Below are 19,335 nucleotides of genomic sequence, written 5' to 3' on the forward strand. Positions count from 1 at the left end.
AAAAGAAAACAAAACACAAAACAAAACAAAAACCCTTTAAATCCAAGAAACTGTTAACCTAAGATCATAATTTTCCTAACTATAAACACAAATCTTAGAGGAAATTTCCAACATGATTTTTTTTCTCTTTTGATTACTATGAGAAAAATGTCAAAGACCTAGAATTTTAAAAATAACTTTTATAAATAATACATCCAAGACTTTTGACGGAATACATAAAGATCCTATTATTTAAGAAAAATAAACAGATTTTGGTAGGAGTTTAAATTCTGAGACATTAAAGTCTGATGGCCTAGCCTTTAGATTTCTACTGCTTTGATTCCGAAGGACCAGCAGATACCAATTTTGTACAGGGAATTCCACTATGTTGTATAGTCCCTTTCTCCAGGGTCAGACAGTTTTATTCTGCTTCATTAACCCCTTCTTTGCTCCTTGATGAATCTTGGAATCCAGTTTCCCTGTAAGGGAGAAAAAGAAGTCTTATTATTTATTTATTTATTTATTTTTCGATTTGCAATGCAAATCTTGCCTGGCCTCCCAGGTCTTCTGGTTACTGTGTTCCCTGTCACATTCAATTATCTTGCTGCAGAACTCAGACACTTCCAAACTTCAGTTCATTTCATTTTGTAAGAATGAGGGAAAATATAGTGGAAACACTGTATAAAGAGAGGGACATGCACACACAAGCCTGGGGGGAGGGAAGTAGGGAGGGCTGGTTGTACACACAGACACAAATTGAGCATTTATCTAGAGAATCTAAGTTCCTATTTCCAATTTTATAGGTACTAGAAAAGAAGCACCTTCTTTTTCTGGGGGACTGAAGCCCAGACAAACTTTTTAAGAATACACAGTATAATAAAGGAAAGCATTTCACACAGTGGGAAACTCATTCCACTGACCTGTTAACCGGCTGAGCATAATACATGACCCTCCTTCACAGTGGGAAAAGCAGTTCAGCTCACCCCATGGCAGCTACAGACTTTAATAGGGGGAGTGATCTGAAACAGTGGAGTAGAATCCACATGAATGCTTTGCTTACAAAGGGCCCCTATCACCAGCAAAGAAGGGTAAAGGTCATAGGCTGTGTGACTCCTCTAAATGGTAAACTTAGAAAAGAAGGCTAGGGATGTGGCTCAGTGACAGAGCTTTCCCCTGTAATGCCCTGGGGTTGGATCCCTAACATCAAAAAAGGGAGGGGCGGAGGTGGGGGAAAGCAACCTTCAGGACCCCAGTGAGGTGTTTTACTCAAATGGCCTTTGAACTCTTGCTTCTCAGAGAAACCAAGAGAGAATGTGATGCACTAGTAAGCCACCATCAGCTTCATCAAGAAAAGATTAAGAATTTCTATCTGGCTAGAAAGCCAATGTTCTTTTTCCCATAAATAGCTTCTATTGACTCAATAGTAAAGCAAACAATTTCTTTGTGCTTCAGCACAAAAAAAAAAAAAAAGAGAGACTTGGGTATACCATGAGAGTAGTCAGGCATGTTATGGGCCTATACCCACATCCACTACATCTAGTGCCACCCATGTGTTGCCATTTTTATTTGTTGGGAAATTGGGTGTAACAGCACATTGCACTGCTTAAAAGATGGAGCATTTAATCCATCCCTTTCAGTGGATTTCAATAGTTTCCTTTGTCCAATTAGGATAAGTGTACCTATACTGACTCCTGCAGAAGGAGAATGTAGAAAAATAACTTCACCCTAGCAGGTTTCTTTTTTAAAATTTTCTTTACTTTTTTTCCTTTCTTTTACTTGCCACCTCTCCAGCCCCTTTTCAAACTGATTATTTTTGAAGCGGGGTCTTCCCTCTCACTGAGATCCTCCTGTTTTTCACTTCTAGTTGTAGCTAGAATGACAAGCAGGTATTCCACCATGCCCAACTTTTTCTGCTGAGATATGGAGCCTTATGGATTTCTTTGCCAAAGCTGGCATGAAACCACTATTCTCCCATTCTAAGCATCCCACATACATAGCTAGGATGACAGGTATATGACAACAGTATTCAGCTATGGCTTGAGCAGGATTTTTGCTCAGAGTGGCCTTGAACCACAAACATCTTCTTCTTCTCCTTCTCCTCTTCCTTCTCCTTCTGTCATGGGGCTTGACTCAGAGCCTGAGCACTGTCCTTGGGCTTTCTTATGGCTAGAGCTCTACTAAAGCCATCACACTACTTCTGGCTTTTTCTAAGTATGTGATACGGAGGAATCGAACCCAGGTCTTTATGAATGCTAGGCAAGCACTCTACCACTAGGCCAAACTCCCTACCCAAATACAGGCATGAGCTACCAACATCTAGACATTTCCTTGTTTTCTTCCCCTGTTCTCTCCACAGATACACCTGCATCTAAGGCTTCCCCGGATCCATTCCTGGTACCTCGAATGCCATCCACAACAATCAAAGTGCTGTTGACTTTAACTTGAGCTTTAGAGCAGAGGGCATTCCCAGGGATTTAGTTCTTTCATTCTGTAGGCTGCTTGGCTGAAAATCTGAACATGTGCCAGTAACTTGGCAAAAGAACTCTATTACAAGGCAAGTTTTTCTTTGTATCTTGAACATTACCATAGTGACTGTCAAATGGTAAGTGCTGGATAAATGCTTTCATCAAATGAATTAAACAAAGAAGGCAGACCTATAAATTTTAAATCCTTTATATTACGGGGACTATACAGTTACCCAAACCAGCAGTTATTAGATAAATACATTGTAAAAGGTGGTAGAATTCAGAAGTACAAATAAATATTATGTCTTATTCAGATTTTTAGGACAAGCTAAGACAGAATTTAGAATTCTATTCAAGATGCCAGACGTCTGGCTCTCTGTATCAAATAAGTTGTTTCTATCTCTCGGACTACTTCTAGCCAAATAACCTTGAGGATGCTTCCTACTTACTCTTGCCCTTAATTTTTTTTCAATTCTAATAGGAAGCTGGATAGTCCTGAAAGCCCCTTCCATCTCAATGATATTATACCCTTGAAATAAGGAGCAAACTGGAATAATGTGTTCCTGAGGCAATCTGATAAAGTGCAAAGAATAGAAATCTAGGGCCAGAAAGATTTGAACAAAATATAACTTCTGTTAAATTTGTGTACTCAATTATAAAATCAAAGGAGGAAAAAAAACCCATAAAACAAAAAAACTCTACTAGCCAAGCATTAGTGGCTCACATCTGTAAACTTAGCTACTTAGGGGCTGAAATCTGGGAATCAAGGTGTGAAGACAGACTACCAAACAAAGTCAGATGAGATTCATCCCTAATTAACTGCCAAAAAAGCCAAAAGTGGAACTGTGGCTCAAGTGGTAGTCTTGAGTACAAAAACGCAGGAATATGGGCTGGGAATGTAGCTCAGTGGTAGAGTGCTTGTCTAGCATGCATGAAGCTCTGGGTTCAATTCCTCGGTACCACAAAAACAGAAAAAGCTGGAAGTGGTGCTGTGGCTCAAGTGGTAGAATGCTAGCCTTGAGAAAAAGCAGCTCAGGGACAGTGCTCAGGCCCTGAATTCAAGGACTGGCAAAACAAAAACGGTTCAGGGGCAGCGCTCAAACCCTGAATTCAAACCCCAAGACCAGGCCCCTTCCTGTAATTCCCCTCCCCCTAAAAAAAACTCCACCTTTTTTCCTTGTTAAGTGTTACTAGAGGAAGTGGTGCTGTGGCTCAAGTGGTAGAACAATAACCTTGCACTAAAGAGATGAGGGACAGCTCCCAGCCCCACAGTGCAAGCACCACGACCAACCAAAAAAAAAAAAAAAGAAAGAAAAACTGGCATAGTATCTTGGTATACCTTCCAGTACACTTTTAAATCATCTTAAATCATTGCTTGAGAGTACAATAGAGTGTACTATAAATAATTGTTTACTGTATTGTTTAGAGGAAAGTCCATCCATTCTCAGTACAATTTCCAATATTTTCAATTCTTTGATAGTCAAATTCATGGATATGAAGGTTAACATGTATAAAAGAGCTGACAAAAGTACTCGTTGTGCTTCTTACTTATGGTCTAATGTCATCAGTAAGTAGCTATACAATCCCAGACAAGTCTTTTTGTTGTTGTTATTGGTAGCCTAGGGTTTGCACACAGGGCCTCACACTTGTAAGGCAGGCACTCTACCACTTGAGCCAGGCTCCTTTTATCATATTCTTCATCTTAAAATTTTAAAAATAGTATTAGGGGGTCCAGGAGCATGGCCTAGAGGAAGAGAGCTTGCCTAGCATGCATGAAGCCATGGATTCGATTCCTTGGTACTGCATACACAGAAAAGGTCAGAAGTGGTGCTGTGGGTCGAGTGGTAGAGCACTAGCCTTGAGAAAGCCTAAGGACAGTGCTAAGCCCTGAGTCCAAGTCCCAGGACTTACAAAAAAGTAAATAAATAAAAATCTATCTATCTATCTATCTATCTATCTATCTATCTATAGAGAGAGAGAGAAAGAGAGAGAGAGAGAAAGAGAGAGAGAGAGAAAGAGAAAGAGAGAGAGAGAGAGAGAGAGAGAGAGAGAGAGAGAGAGAGAAAATCAGGTTTTCTCCCCACATTTTCAAAGCCTTAGTGTATAAGAATATTCTCAAATTTCAGAAAACTCTAGTCTGATGGTAAAAAACATCAAATGGAACCAGTTCAAATAAAATTAACCCATATGAACAAACAAGTTAAGAGTAGGCAAATTAATTTCTGTCTTCAATGGCGACTTTACAAAATAAGAAACTAGGATCACAGTTCAAAGCCAGCCTGGGCAGGAAAGTCCATGAAACTCTTACCTTCAATAAACTACTTAGAAAAAGCTGTTGTACTAGCCTTGAGCAGAGAGGCTCAGGGAGATCACCCAGGCCTGGAGTTCAAGCCCCAGGACTGGCAAAAAAAAAAAAAAAAAAGGGAAGAAAGAAAGAAAAAAAGAAATTTTCAGGGGGGGGGGAGGGTAATGGGTACCAAGACATGTGAAAGGGTATCAATGTATGTGAATTAATGCATCTTCTATCTGGCAAATATCATGTAACCCTTTTATTAATTACAATAAAAAATATAAAAAAAAAAGAGTAGCCGAGAAATTCAGACCTAAAAAAAAAAAAGAAATTTTCACATGCTCCACATAAGGCATAAAACTGCATTTGCAACCATTTGTATTTAAAAAAAAATTTCCCAGCTGAGGTATAGGCTAGTAATAGAGCACTCTTCTAGCAAACAAAATGTCCAAGTTCAATGTTTAGCGCCATCAAAAATAAATTATAGCCTATGGCTTATACCTAGCTCCTAGCTACTTAGGAGGCTGAGATTTGAGGACCCTGCTTTGAAGTCAGCATGGCCCATAAAACTCTTTTTTCCAGCTAACCACAGGAAAACTGGAAGGAGAACTGTGGCTCAAGTAATAAGAGCATTAGCTTAGAGTGGAAGAGCTAAGGGACACTGCCCAGGCCTTGAGTTCAAGCTACATTACTGGTGACAACAACAACAAAAAGCATTACATATTGTTTCTGACCAATATTTCACTTTGTCTAGTCTACCTCTAACTATAAGAGACAAGATGCTATTAAAGCTTTATCTTAAGAACATTATTCCTTTCAATCTCTATTAAGCCTTCGAAGAAAAAGAAAGGCCATATATATACTAAAGGTGGGTATCAGAGCAACGAAAGTACTAAAATAAAACATTTTATCTAAACTCTGTTTACCCAGAACATTTTCTCATATAAGCTTAGGGAACAGATGAGAACCAAGATATGAGAGGAAACAGAGAAAAGGGAACTGGAACCAAAGATCAAGCCATAGTGCTTTGAGAGCAAAGACTGAGCATCTTTTCCTCCTACCACTAGAGCTGCCAACAGGGCCCAAAACAAGTTGCGGATGAAGGAATACAATGCCACAAGCAAAACCTAAGAAAAGAGAGTAACATTTGAGGGCTGGGAAGGTGGCTTAGTAGTAGAGAGTTTGCCTAGCATGCATGAAGCTCTGAGTTCGATTCCTGTGCACCACATAAACAGGAAAAGCTGGAAATGGTGTTGTGGTCCAGTGGTAGAGAACTAGTCTTCAGCAAAAGAGCTCAGGGACAGCGCCCAGTCCCTGAGTTCAAGCACGCATACAGACATACAGATACACACACAAAAGATAACCATCAGTACCACTTGGCCCAGGAGTCTGTGTTTTAATACTTGCTAGATTTTGCTAACATTTGGATATAAGAAGTATTTTCTTGAGAACAGACTTAATAAATGGCTAGTCATCAACATACAGGGTGAGGCTGAGCTGTGTACAAGGGAGACAATGTGTGCCCCAGAATCACCCAGTTCACACAATGGGACAGCAGGAACATAAAAGTATCAACCAGTAGCTGATAAAACTAAATGGGAGGGGCCAGGAGTTTAGCCTAGTGGTAGAGTGCTTGCTCAGCATGCATGAAGCCCTGGGTTCAATTCCTCAATACCACATATATAGAAAAGGCTGGAAGTCGTGTTGTGGCATAAGTGGTCGAGCTCTAACCTTGAGAAAGCATGGTGGCTCATTTCTGTAATCCTAGCTACTCAATCTGAGGACAGTAGTTCAAAGCCAGCCCAGGCAGGAAAGTTCACAAGACTTTTATCTCCAATTAACCATCAAAAAGCCAGAAATGGGGCAGAGGCTCAAGTGGTAGAGTACCAGACTTGAATGAAAAAACTAAAGGAGTCCTCAGACTCTTGAGTTCAAGCACATGCACACACACACACACAGATACAGACACAGACACACAGTCTTAATCTTGAGTTAAATACTGAAGAACAATGTATAAATGACATTATTGCCTTGGCACTGGCTTACCACTTCCACTCTATGGTGTGTGCCACCATGCCCTCCTCAGTAACAAATAACATTTTAATGTCATAGGATCTTAAATGGAAGTTTAGAGTGATTGTCATGCCGCTAACTATAGATCAAGGTTTACTTTGGAAAGACTACACTGTACTTAATGTACCATTAAAGTTATATAACCGTATTATTCTTCTCGATATTAGGGAGTCACTGAACATAGCACAGAGTCTTTTTATTTTTATTTATTTTTTTTTGCCAGTCCTCGGCTTGAGCTCAGGGCCTGAGCACTGTCCTTGGACTTTCTCAAGGCTAGAGCTCTACCACTTGAGCCTCAGCACCATTTCGGGCTTTTTTCTATGTATGTGGTACCAAGGAATCGAACCTGGGTCTTCGTGCATGCTAGGCAAGCACTTTAACCACTAGGCCAAACTCCCGGCCCCCACAGAGTCTTTTTATTTATTTATTTTTAACAAAGTAAGACAAGACGAAAGACCAAAAAAGAAAATTATACCATCAAAGACTACCAACTTACAGATTTTTGGATTTCCTTTGATAGGAAACTTCACGACCATTTCCTGGGGATTTTTGCAGATGAAAACAAATGGAGAATCAGATTCTTGACTCATATCTGGAAACTGCAAAATATAAATTAGACTAGTTGGGACAAATTCTAAATTTTAAAGAGCTCAAGGGACGTCCCAGATTTCACCTTCACATTTGGCTTCAGAATATACTCCACTTCCCAAATAAAGAGGATTATGCTTAACAAAACAGGAAGAAACCACCTTTCCACAAACCATAGCGCAGTATTATGTGGCCTATTGTCTGCCTACTCTGGATGCCTATTATCTACCCAGGAGAGTCAGAACTGACCTTCCTTTCCATACAAGCAACTGGGAACGGGGAGATTCAAAAGTTTTCGGGAACATTTGGCACACTCTAGGTTTTGGTGAACCTAGAGGAAGACTTAAGGAAAGTTTTTGTGAAACATTTGCCAGAAACAGTATACATATCATTTCTCTCATTGAAGGGAAGGTGATTCATTCTGAGAGGTATGGACATGCAAAAGCTGTTCTGCTGGATGAATTCCAGACCTACTTAGGGTGAAAGGTAACTGGTAGAGCAATTCTGAAAACTATTTACAAATCTCCTTTGGATCTCCTATCACAAAACAAATTTCCCTGAATACTTAGGACCTTTATTCCTTTTGTGAAACAGATAGGGAACTAAAGGTAAGACTGTACAGGATGGGTAGTCATAATCTAAGTAAATTGGTTGGCAGAAAATGTTCCCCAGGAATGCTGAAATGATCTGGTTTTATTATTTCTTATCTTGGGATGTCTTATGTTTAGCCTACTTGACAAATATGACTGATAGGCATCTGAGTCAGACCTAACTGCCAGAAACATTTTCCTCCTCAGCTATCTAAGGTATGAAATTACTTTCCATTCTTATTATCTGTTAAGAGCTATGGGTCTAAAGTGAAAATAGAGGTTTCAATTAAGAAAAGAAAACGCAAATTTCTCAGTAGTAAAAGTATAAATAGGCTTCGTAGGAGGGAATGCAGAAAGAGAAATAGATGAGGTTAATCTGGCTAAATTATAATATATGCATGTGTGAATTATCATGGGAAAACACCTTGTACAAGTAATACATACTAGAAATGGGGAAAAGGAAGTAAAGAAAGTAAAACAGGCTATATTTGGGGGCAGGTTCTGGTGGGAGAGAGGAGATGAATGGAGAGAATGAATGTGGTTCAAGTACTTTATTTGTATTTATGAAAATAGAACAATGGAACTTGCTGAAATTTGTTTTAAGAAGGGGAGAGGAGTAAGAGAGAGAGAGAGAGATAGAGGGATGAGTTTGATCTGGTACGTTGTGCTTATTAAAGTGTCACAATTCAATATTTTCCCCCTAGTACAACCATCATATACTGATTTTTTTTAATCTCTTGGCTGGACATTGGTGGCTTGTGCCTATAATCTTAGCTATTCAGGAGGCTGAGATCTAGGATTGCAGTGTGAAGCCAGGTCTAATTTCCAGTTAACCACCAAAAAGCTGGAAGTGGGACTGTGGCTTAAATGGTAGAGGGATAGCATTGAGCATATAAAAAACTCAGGGATACTGTCTAGAGCTTGAGTTCAAGCTCCAGGACAAGCAGACATACACATACCTTTTAAAAACAGTAAAACTTCATTACCAACAACTCTGAAGCGGTAATCCTGGAGGAAAACGGAGTATGTTGGTCTTAGGGCTTGAACTCAGGGCCTATATGCTGTCCCTAAGCTTTTTTTTTTTTTTAGCTTAAGGATAGCACTCTACCATTTGAGCCACAGCTCCACTTTTGCCTTTTTGGTAGTTAATTGAAGAAAGAATCTCAAAGTCTCTCTTGTCCAAGCTGGCTTCAAACTCTGATCCTCAGATGTCAGCCTCCTTAGAGAAGCTAGGATTATAGAGGTAAGCCACTGGTGCCCAGTTCAGACAAGATTTTGGGACAAGTATGTATTACTTTAGTTTTAAAAAAGAAAAGCTTAATATTAAGTACTAGCCACAGTAATACCACAGAAAGGTAAACCTGCTTGTTTCCATATCCACTCACTAGTTAGGACAGAAGAAAGGCCCTGATGTTATTGCTGGGCATTAAAAAGGAAACATGGTCTGTACAAGATCTTTGCTGAAGTGTGTTGGCACAAGTAAGCACTGAGATTAATGATATATTTTTTTTCTCCTTTTTAAAAGAAGGGTCTCCCTATATAGGCAATCCTCCTGACTCAGACTCCAGAGCAAGCATTACCACCACACCGGCCCCATGGAGATCTTCAACAGAAGCCAAAAGAGCAGAGGTCATAATTACTTCAATTCTCCTGTTTTTCCTCCCATGCATTAGAGAGTATCATAGGACTGTTAGACTTTATAGCTTTTTTTTTTTAACCAAACTACAAATAATCTCAGCCATTCTTTCCCTTTCTTGAACTTTGATAAATCTTTCTCTATTGGATTGATCCCATTAATACACATTCTGTAATGTCTGCCCTAAAGCGGAAAACAAAAACAAAAACCTTTCCAGATCCTACATCTTCCTCCAGCTAGCCATCCCATTTCCCAACTTTTTTTTTTTTTTTTGTGGGTCATGGGGCTGGCTTGAACTCGGCCTGGGGGGGCGTTGTCCCTGAGCTCTACAGCTCAAGGCTACTGCCCTACCCCTGGGCCTGGGCACTGTCCCTGAACTCCTCAGCTCAGGGCAACTGCCCTACCCTTGGGCCTGGGTGTTGTCCTTGAACTCTTCAGCTCAAGGCTACCACCCTACCCTTGACAGGTCCTTTTGTGCTCAGGCTGGCTTTTAACCTTGATCTCCAGATTTCCTGAGTAGCTAGGAGGGAGCCACCCTCACCTGGCTTTTTTTTTGGTCAGTTGTGGAACTTGAACTCTGGGGCTGGGTGCTATTCCTGAGCTCTTCAGCTCAATACTTAGGCCTTACCCCTTGAGCCACAACACTACTTCTGGTTTTCTGGTAGTTAATTGAAGATAAGAGTCTAAACAGACTTTAGTGCCTAGGCTGGCTTTGAACCATGATGCTCAAATCTCAGCCTCCTGAGTAGCTAGGATTACAGGCATGAACTACTGCATGCAGCTCTCAGCTCTTTACAATAGAATTCACCTGAAGACTATCCATCTGTACTGTCTTCAACTGTATTTTTTTTTAAGTCATGACAGTCCTATTCCTTCACCAAAATTGTTCTTGTAAGGTCACTGCTGACCTCCATGTTGATAAATTGAATGGTCACATATCAGTTGTTTCTGGTTTTTGTTGTTGGTTGTGGAGCATAGGGCATAGGCACTGTCTTTAAGCTTTTTTGCTCAAGGCTGGCACTCTATCACTTTGAGCCACAGGTTCACTTCCAGTTTTCTGGTGGTTAATTGGAGATAAGAGTCTCAGGACTTTCCAGCCTGGGCTGGTTTTGAATCCCAATCCCCAAATCTCAGCCTCTGATGTAGCTAGGATTAAGGTGCAAGCAACCAGTGCTTGGCTCAGTTGTTGTTTTAGTTGTTCAACCTGTAAAACTTGATAGTGAAGACCAAACCTCAGTGTTGCACATTCTAGTAAGGGCTCCACCACTGATCCATATCCCCTGTCTGACAGAACTGCTGTAGCCTCCCTTCTTTTTTCCAATTCTTCCTTCTTCGCTTTCATTCCCTCCCTCCTCTCTCTTTCTTTATTTTTGAGTCTATCCTGGTAACTGAACTCAGGGCCTGGGTGCTGTCCTTTAGCTTTCTCACTCAAGGCTAATGTTCTACCACTTGAACCAGATCTCCACTTCTGGCTTTTTGGTGGTTAACTGGAAATCATCATTTTACTGACTTTCCTGGCTTCGAAACGTAGTTCTCAGATTTCAGCCTCCTATATAGCTAGGAGCTATTGAGGCAGGAGCCACCAGCAGCTGGCTTGCCTCTCTCTTTCTTTGACCACCAGGATATATCATTCTTTGCCAGGGTTTGTTACTATGCTGGTTGTTCCCTATCTCTTGTCTAAAAGTGTGGCAGGGGTCAGGACTTTCATCTCTTCTTTTTCTACATTTACCAAATGTGTTGAGCTCCTTCATCCTCAAAGTAAAAAATATCTGCCTGTAGCCTGGTAGCTCACACCTATAATCCTAGCCACTCAGAAAGCTGAGATCTGAAAAACACGGCTCAAAACCAGCCTAAACTGTTAAGTCCTTAAGACTATTATCTTTACTTAAGCAACAAAACAACCAGAACTATGGCTCAAGTGGTAGTGTGCTAGCTTTGAGTCTTAAAAGAGCTCAGGCCCAGGCTCAGAGTTCATATAGGTAGGAAAAAGTAGAAGGAGAGGGCCGGGAGTTTGGCCTAGGGGTAACAGTGCTTGCCTAGCACTTCATGAAGACCCGGGTTTGATTCCTTGGTACCACATACATAGAAAAAGCCATAAGTGGTGCTGTGGCTCAAGTGGTAAAGATCTAACCTTAAAAAAGCCCAAGGACAGTGCTCGGGGCCTGAGTTCAACGCCCAAGACTGGCAAAAAATAAAATAAATAAAAACTAGAAGTGGAAGCATGGTTCCACTTTTGAGTTGGAAAAACTAAGTGAGACTAAGAGGCACTGAGTTCGAACCCCAGTACACACAAAAAGTAAAAATAAAAACAAACAAGCTGGGCACTGGTGGCACTGGTGGCTCAGAAGGTTGAGATCTGAGGATCACAGTTCAAAGTTGACCTGGGCAGAAAAGTCCAAGAGATTCTTATTTCCAATAAGAAAATGCTGGAAGTGGCACAGTGAATCAAATGGTAGAGTGATAGCCTTGAGCACAGAGGTTCAGGGACAGTGCCCAGGCCCTGAGTTCAAGCCCCAGAACTGGGAAAAACACAGCAAAACCCTCTTAAGATCAGGATTCCCAATTTAATTTTAAAACCAAGTTCCTTTGAACACTCCCCCTTTTTTTTTTTTTTTGCCAGTCCTGGACTTGAGCTCTATTACTTGAACCTCAGCACCACTTCTGGCTTTTTTCTATGTACGTGGTACCAAGAAATCGAACCTAAGGTCTTCATGCATGCTAAGCAATCCCTCTACCACTAGGCCAAACTCCTGGCCTTGAACACTCCTTTTCCCAGTACTACCAATGACCTTCTGGGGCTTACAAGAAACCAAGGTGAAAAACAAAGCACTAGAGTAGAGAAAGGAAGGCCTGTACACTGGGAGAAGTCATTGGTTTGCCTTATCAAATACATTAAGTCAAGACAGCTTGGCAGAGCCTCAGTTCCTCCACTGGGGCCTAGACACCTAAGAGCACATTCCACACTAACAAGTCAGGGGTATAACAAAGAAACCTTTGTTTTGAAAGTCCAAAGATGAAAATGCAGCTGACCCAGAGAGAGTAAATTAAGAGCTTGGTAAAGAATGTGGATAAGATCTGATGTCTCAAGTAATTTAAGGAAGACGGTAGGCTAAAGATCACTGATATGGCCCAATAAAATCACTGATATGTTACTGAATACCAATTTTAAAATCAAGTAAACACCCAAATTTGGTTAATTTAAAAAAGAAAGACGGGGCCAGGAGTTTGGCCTAGTGGTTAAAGTGCTTGCCTAGCATGCATGAAGACCCGGGTTCAATTCCTCGGTACCACATACATAGAAAAAAGCCGGAAGTGGTGCTGAGGCTCAAGTGGTAGAGCTCTAGCCTTGAGAAAGTCCAAGCACAGTGCTCAGGCCCTGAGCTCAAGCCCAGGACTGGCAAAAAAAAGAAAAAAAAGAAAAAAAAAGAAAGACGCCAGGTGTGAAGTTCCTGAGACTCTTATCTCCAATTAATCACCAGAAAACTGGAAATGGAGCTATGGATCAAGGGATAGGGCAGCTAGACTTGAAGAGACAGCGCCTGGGCCCAGGATTCAAGTCTCACAATCCACAAAAAGGGAGGGAGGGAGGGAGGGAAGGAGGGAGGAAGGAAGGACGGAAGGAAGGAAGAAAGAAGAGAGGGAGGGAGGGAGGGAGGGAGGGAGGCAGGCAGCCAGGGAACTCTTCAGGTTGTTTGTTGGTGTTTGTAATACTGCCTATCACTTTCTTTCCAGCCTGAGGAGCTGGGACTACTCTTCCTTCATGCCTCATAAGTTTCATAGCTGTCTAACATAACAGGTAATTAACTACTAAACAGCCATTTTCTTCCCCACCCAAGGGAAATATTTACCAGCCATCTAGAAAACATTACTTTTGCCATTTTCATAAGAGAAAAAGAAGAGATTAGTATTTTTTCAGTCATTACTAAGATTTAGAGCCAATCAGGCAGTTTTGCCCAACTCAGAAAGCCTCCACTATGTCACTCTTCACAATAAATCCCCAGATGACCTATATAACTTCTACCTGTCTTCAGAAGGAAGACAGTTAAAGCAAACAGTTGAAAAAATAACTCACTGATGAAGAATGTGTACATGCTGCAGGTTTTCTTGGCTTGAATTTTAGGGAACTAGATAGGACAAGCAATCAGGCTCTGGAATCTAGTTAGCTGAAAACTGACTCCAAAGAAGATCAAGGTGATAATACTCAGAAAGAGAAGGAAGTGTGACAAAGACAGAAGCCACAAACAGGAGAGATCCAAGAAAGACTTTCTGAAAGCAGCAGTGTTCTCAGTTAAATGGCTCACGTTTACACTTTTCTTCAAAGCAACTCCAAGGTATTCACAGGATAACCCATACTGGAAGATAAAAGTATTCTATTCTTATAGCTCAATACCATACTAATCATGATATTCTGAATACATGGACTAGATGACTTCTGTATCTGACTAGAGCTGAATAAAGTTGTCAGCTGCCCCAAAGTCAGATAGTTAAACTCTCATATGCCAGGGCCTAACTCATGTCATGTGCCCAGTATCAAAAAGGAGACAGGAAAAAGGATACTGGAATACTGGGAGAGAGAGGGAGAAAGAGAACAATTGAGTGACAAAGACAGACAGGGGCAAAGACAGAAGCAGACTGCCTTTAAGGACTTGAAGGAAAGAAAACATATTTCTCATTGGGTGGATCCCAAAAGACTTTCTTAAAAGATGGCTTTAAATTAACCTTGAACAACAGTAATAAGTAGTAATATTTGATCTGCTATTATGTGCCATGGTGATATTTATTTTTTTATTTTTGTGGGTCATGGGCTAGAACTCAGCTTGGGTGCTGTCACTGAGCTCTTCAGCTCAAGGCTACCTCTTTACCCTTGAGCCAAGTCCTACTTCCCATTTTCTAGAGGTTAACTGGAAATAAGAGTCTCAGTTCTTTTTGTGTCAGGGCAGGCTCTGAACCTCCTCAGATCTCAGCCTTCTGATTAGGATTACAGGCCTAAGCCACCATGCCTGGCTATATATTATTTTTTAACTTTACAACAAATAAGCAAGATATAATGTTTACTCTCTTGTATAGCTGAGAAAACTTAGAGTTAGGGATCAGAAGTGTGCCAGCCAATGAGCAAAAATGCAAGTCCCAGTCTCCAACCAAAACAAAAGTGAGAGCTAAAATAATGTGTGTAATGATAGTCAGTAAATAGTAAAATTAGGATTTTGTACTTCAAGTGGCCTTACTTAGGTATAAGAAAGTATAATCTGGGTGGGGGTAGGGGGGAGGGAAATGGGGACCAAGACATGTGAAAGGGTATCAATGTATGTGAATTAATGCACCTTCTATCTGGCAAATATCATGTAATCCTTCTATTAATTACAATAAAAAATATATGAAAAAAAAAGTATAATCCAAGGAAAGGATACAATGTGATGAAAGGCACAAGTGAGAATTTGGGGCCTGTGTGGATAATGGTGGCAAGCCAGTTTATTGAAGGAAGTGAGTGCAGGAGAAGCAGGGAATAAGAATGGAGGTAGGTGTGGTCAGATGATAGACTAATTTAAATGATAGGCTACAAAGGTCAGATCTATTTCTGTGGTGAGAGTTGTGGAAGAGGGAGCGGGAGCCTTGCTGGTTTTTATGAGGCAGTAACTGATAAAGAGCCTTGCTTGAGGAAAACTCATTGCTAGTAGTGTGAAAGATGGATTGAAGTACAGTGATTCTGAGGATTTCTTTTAGGATGATGCCAGTGGAATTATACAAGAGAGGAGAAATGCCAGAGGTTTAATGTAGGTAGAATCGATCTTTATTTTTCCCCCCCAGTCCTGAGGCTTGAACTCAGGGCCTAAGCACTGCCCTTGGGCTTTCTCAAGACTAAGGCTCTACTACCTGAGCCACAGTACCACTTCCAGCTTTTTCTATGCATGTGGTATCAAGGAATTGAACCTGGGTGTTTGTGCATGGTAGGCAAGCACTCTACCACTAGGCCAAACTCCCAGCACTCAATTTACCTTCTTTTTGTGTGGGTCACAGGGCTTGAACTTGGCCTGAGCACTGTCCCTGAGCTCTTCAGCTCTACACTACCGCTCTACCCTTGAGCCAAGCCCCACTTCCAGTTTTCTAGAAGTGGACTGGAGATAAGAGTTTCAGGTCCTTTTGTGCCCAGGCTGGCTTTGAATCTTGAACCTCAGATCTCAGCCTCCCGAGTAGCTAAGATTACAGGTGTGAGCCACCACACGGGCTTCAATTTATCTTTTTTTTTTTTTTTTTTTTTTGCCAGTCCTGGGCTTGAGCTCAGGGCTTGAGCACTGTCCTTGGACTTTCTCAAGGCTAGAGCTCTACCACTTGAGCCTCAGCACCACTTCTGGCTTTTTGCTATGTATGTGGGGTACCGAGGAATCGAACCCGGGTCTTCATGCATGCTAGGCAAGCACTTTAACCACTAGGCCAAACTCCTGGCCCCTCAATTTATCTTTTAAACTGAAATAAACCAGTGCTTCAAAGAGGCCTCCTTGATTTGAAAGAAATCTGCTGTGGCCTTGCAGTCTTCTTGCACCCTGTTCAACCTTCTTCATTTATCATCCAGTCTAGCACCATAAAAGTAACAAATTATCTCCTAAGATTTTATTAGTCAGAATATAAGCATGCATTTCACATGTATTATTGACTGCCTGTCACTGAAATAGTATTGCATATCCTTAATCATAATACTCAAGAGGCTGAGGCAGAAAAGATTTCAAGTTGCAGACAAACTGGGCTACAATAGTGAAAGTTCTAGGCCTGTCTGGGTTTTACAGCAAGACTCTCTGCTGGGAAAAAACAAACAAAGGAGGCGACTGAGAGGACTACAGGTCCAGGCTAGCCTAGGAACAAGGTTAGCAAGTCCCCCATCGCAATAAAATAGGTTGGACATCTTGGCTCATATCTATAACCCCAGTTTTGGGGGAGGCATAAAATGAAGGTAAGGGTTTGAGGAAACCCTATCCTAAAAATAAACAGAAGACCCCTCTATGTAAGTAATGAAAGCTAATTAAAAAAATAAAATAGAGCCTGCAGGGTGGCTCACACCTGTAATCCTAGCTGTTCAGCTGGCTAATATCTGAGGATCAAGGTTCAAAGCCAGCCGGAGCACAAAAGGACCTTAGACTCTTATCTCCAGTTAACCTCTAGAAAATGGGAAGTGGGGCTTGGCTCAAGTGTAGGGAAGTAGCCTTGAGCTGAAGAGCTCAGGGACAGTCCCATGACCCACAAAATAAACAAACAAACAAATAAAATTTAAAAAATAAGCAAACAAACAAAAAGACTTGGCATGTGACTCAAATGGTAAAACACTTGCCTGGAAAACAGAAAGCCCTGGGTCAGGAGTTTGGCCTAGTGGTAGAGTGCTTGCCTAGCATGCCCAGTTTGATTCCTCTGTATCACATACATAGAAAAAAGCCAGCAGTAGTGCTGAGGCTCAAGTGGTAGAGCTCTAGCCTCGAGAAAGTCCAAGGACAGTGCTCAGGCCCTGAGCTCAGGCCCAGGACTGGCAAAACAAAACAACAAAAAAACCCAAAAGAACAGAGGGCCCTGAGTTCAAACTCCAATACCAAAGACTTTGTCTCATAGTTCTCATAAAAGCTTCACTCCTTATCTAGGTTTTTGCCTCTGTTTTTTTTTTTGGTTTTTTTTTTTTGCCAGTCCTGGGCTTGAGCTCAGCGCCTGAGCACTGTCCTTGGACTTTCTCAAGACTAGAGCTCTACCACTTGAGCCTCAGCACCACTTCCGGCTTTTTGCTATGTATGTGGTACCGACGAATCGAACCCGGGTCTTCGTGCATGCTAGGCAAGCACTTTAACCACTAGGCCAAACTCCCGGCCCCTTGCCTCTGTTTTTGTGTATGTGTGTGCCCTATCCTGGTACTTGAACTCGGGGCCTACACACTCTCCCATAGTTTTTTTTTGCTTTTTTTTTTTTTCATTCAGAGCAGGCGCTCTACCACTTGAGCTTCAGCTCCACAATTTGGTGGTTAATTAGAGAGTCTCATAGACATTCCTGCCCAGGTTAGCTTCAAACCACAATCCTCAAACCTGAGTAGCTAGGATTATAGGAGTGAGCCACTGGTGCTGGACTTGTCTTATTTCTCTCTTGAACCTCCAGCATTTCACTATGCAGTGATGTAGTCCTTGTGCTTGAGTATTAACTTTGCACTACCCCATAATAATCTTAAAAATAGTTATCTTGGGCCAAGAGTTTGGCCTAGTGGCGGAGTGCTTGCCCTGCATACACGAAGACCAGGGTTCGATTCCTTAGTACCACATACATAATGTTTGAAGTGGTACTGTGGCTGAAATGGTAGAGCTCTAGCCTTGAAAAAACCTAAGGACAGTGTTCAAGCCCTAAGTTCAAGCCTCAGGACTGGCAAAAAAAAAAAAAAAAAAAAAGTTATCTTCGCCTGGGAATGTAGATGAATACCACATCACATCATTTATATAGCATTGTGAGACTCCAGGTTCAATGCCCAGCATCACAAATAAAGGATAAGAACAAAACAGTTAATCTTCACCTATTTTTAATTGGTTGATAATACATTTACCTTTTAGATATCTGAGAGCAGAACTTAGGGTGGATTTTTTTTCTTTTAGTATCTCAAGTGGTATCTGACTTATAGCAGGTATAGTCCTCAAGCCCTGAGTTCACACACACACACGCACGCGCACACACACACACAAAGCATGGTGGTATATACTTGCAATTCTATCATCTCTGCTTAGAAGGCAGAGGAAAGAAAAACTTGAGTTTAAGGCTATCCCCCTAAAATTAACAAGATACTGTCTCAAAACATAAATATTTCTTTCTTCCTTTCTCTTTATTTTTTATTTATTTATTTTTTGTGGGTTATGGGGCTTGAACTCGGCCTGGGCTCTGTCCCTGAGCTCAAGGCTACTGCCCTACCCTTGAGCCAAGCCCCAATTTCTCAGGGCCTTTTATGCCCGGGCTGGCTTTGAAACTCAGCCTCCAAAGTAGCTAGAATTACAGGTGTGAGCCACCACGCCCAGGTCTAAACCTAAATATTTCTAACCACTCGGGAGGCTGAGATCTGAGAATCAAGGTCTGAAACCAGAACGTACAAATCCAAGAGATTCATCTCGAGCAAAAAGCCAGAGGTGTGGTCCATGTAGCAAAGCGCCAGAACTGAGTGAAAAAGCTCAAGGCCATGAGTTTAAGTCCCAGGACAGGAACAAAAATGGGTGGAAGGAAGGGAGGGAGGGAAGGAGGAAGGGAGTTGGCTCAAATGGTAGAGCACTTGACATGTACAATCACAATGCCTGGGATTCAATCCCAAAGATTGTGGTGCATGAATATGGGCATGAGCATAAGTATCTTCAACCATTTTCAAATGGGTACTTGGCACTCAGTTTGTTTTTGGTTTTGCAATGTTGAGGATTGAACCCAGAGAACTATACTTGCTGCACAAGCATTCAACCACATGTGCTAAGTCTCCAACCCAAGGTAGCCTGCACTGGCCTAGAAACTCTGTTAACACTCATCCTGGTCTTCATTAGAATTCTCAAGACACATTCTCTATCTTACTCAGTGAGCTGTGATTTTTTTTTTTTTTTTTTTTTTTTTTTTTTGCCAGTCCTGGGCTTGAGCTCAGGGCCTGAGCACTGTCCTTGGACTTTCTCAAGGCTAGAGCTCTACCACTTGAGCCTCAGCACCACTTCCGGCTTTTTTCTATGTATGTGGTAC

The 19,335-nt window shown here is 41.4% G+C and overlaps 1 protein-coding gene across 2 annotated transcripts in view; it reads right to left on the reverse strand.

Annotated features, from left to right (window-relative positions):
* Positions 1–377: 377 nt before the first annotated feature.
* Positions 378–19,335, reverse strand: part of Trip4 (thyroid hormone receptor interactor 4) — a 51,869-nt gene continuing 32,911 nt past the window's right edge. The window contains exons 12-13 of one of the 2 annotated variants that reach the window (XM_090358198.1): positions 7,304–7,406; positions 378–458 (exon numbers count right to left, since the gene is read on the reverse strand). In XM_090358198.1, coding sequence (XP_090214324.1) covers positions 391–458; positions 7,304–7,406 — 171 coding nt within the window. In that variant the 3' untranslated portion in view covers positions 378–390. The remainder of the gene's footprint in view (positions 459–7,303; positions 7,407–19,335) is intronic. The other variant, XM_090358199.1, reaches the window with a different exon arrangement.

This window comes from Megascapheus bottae, chromosome 25 (assembly GCF_031878675.1).
Source record: "Megascapheus bottae isolate mThoBot1 chromosome 25, mThoBot2.hap1, whole genome shotgun sequence".
NCBI lineage: Eukaryota > Metazoa > Chordata > Mammalia > Rodentia > Geomyidae > Megascapheus > Megascapheus bottae.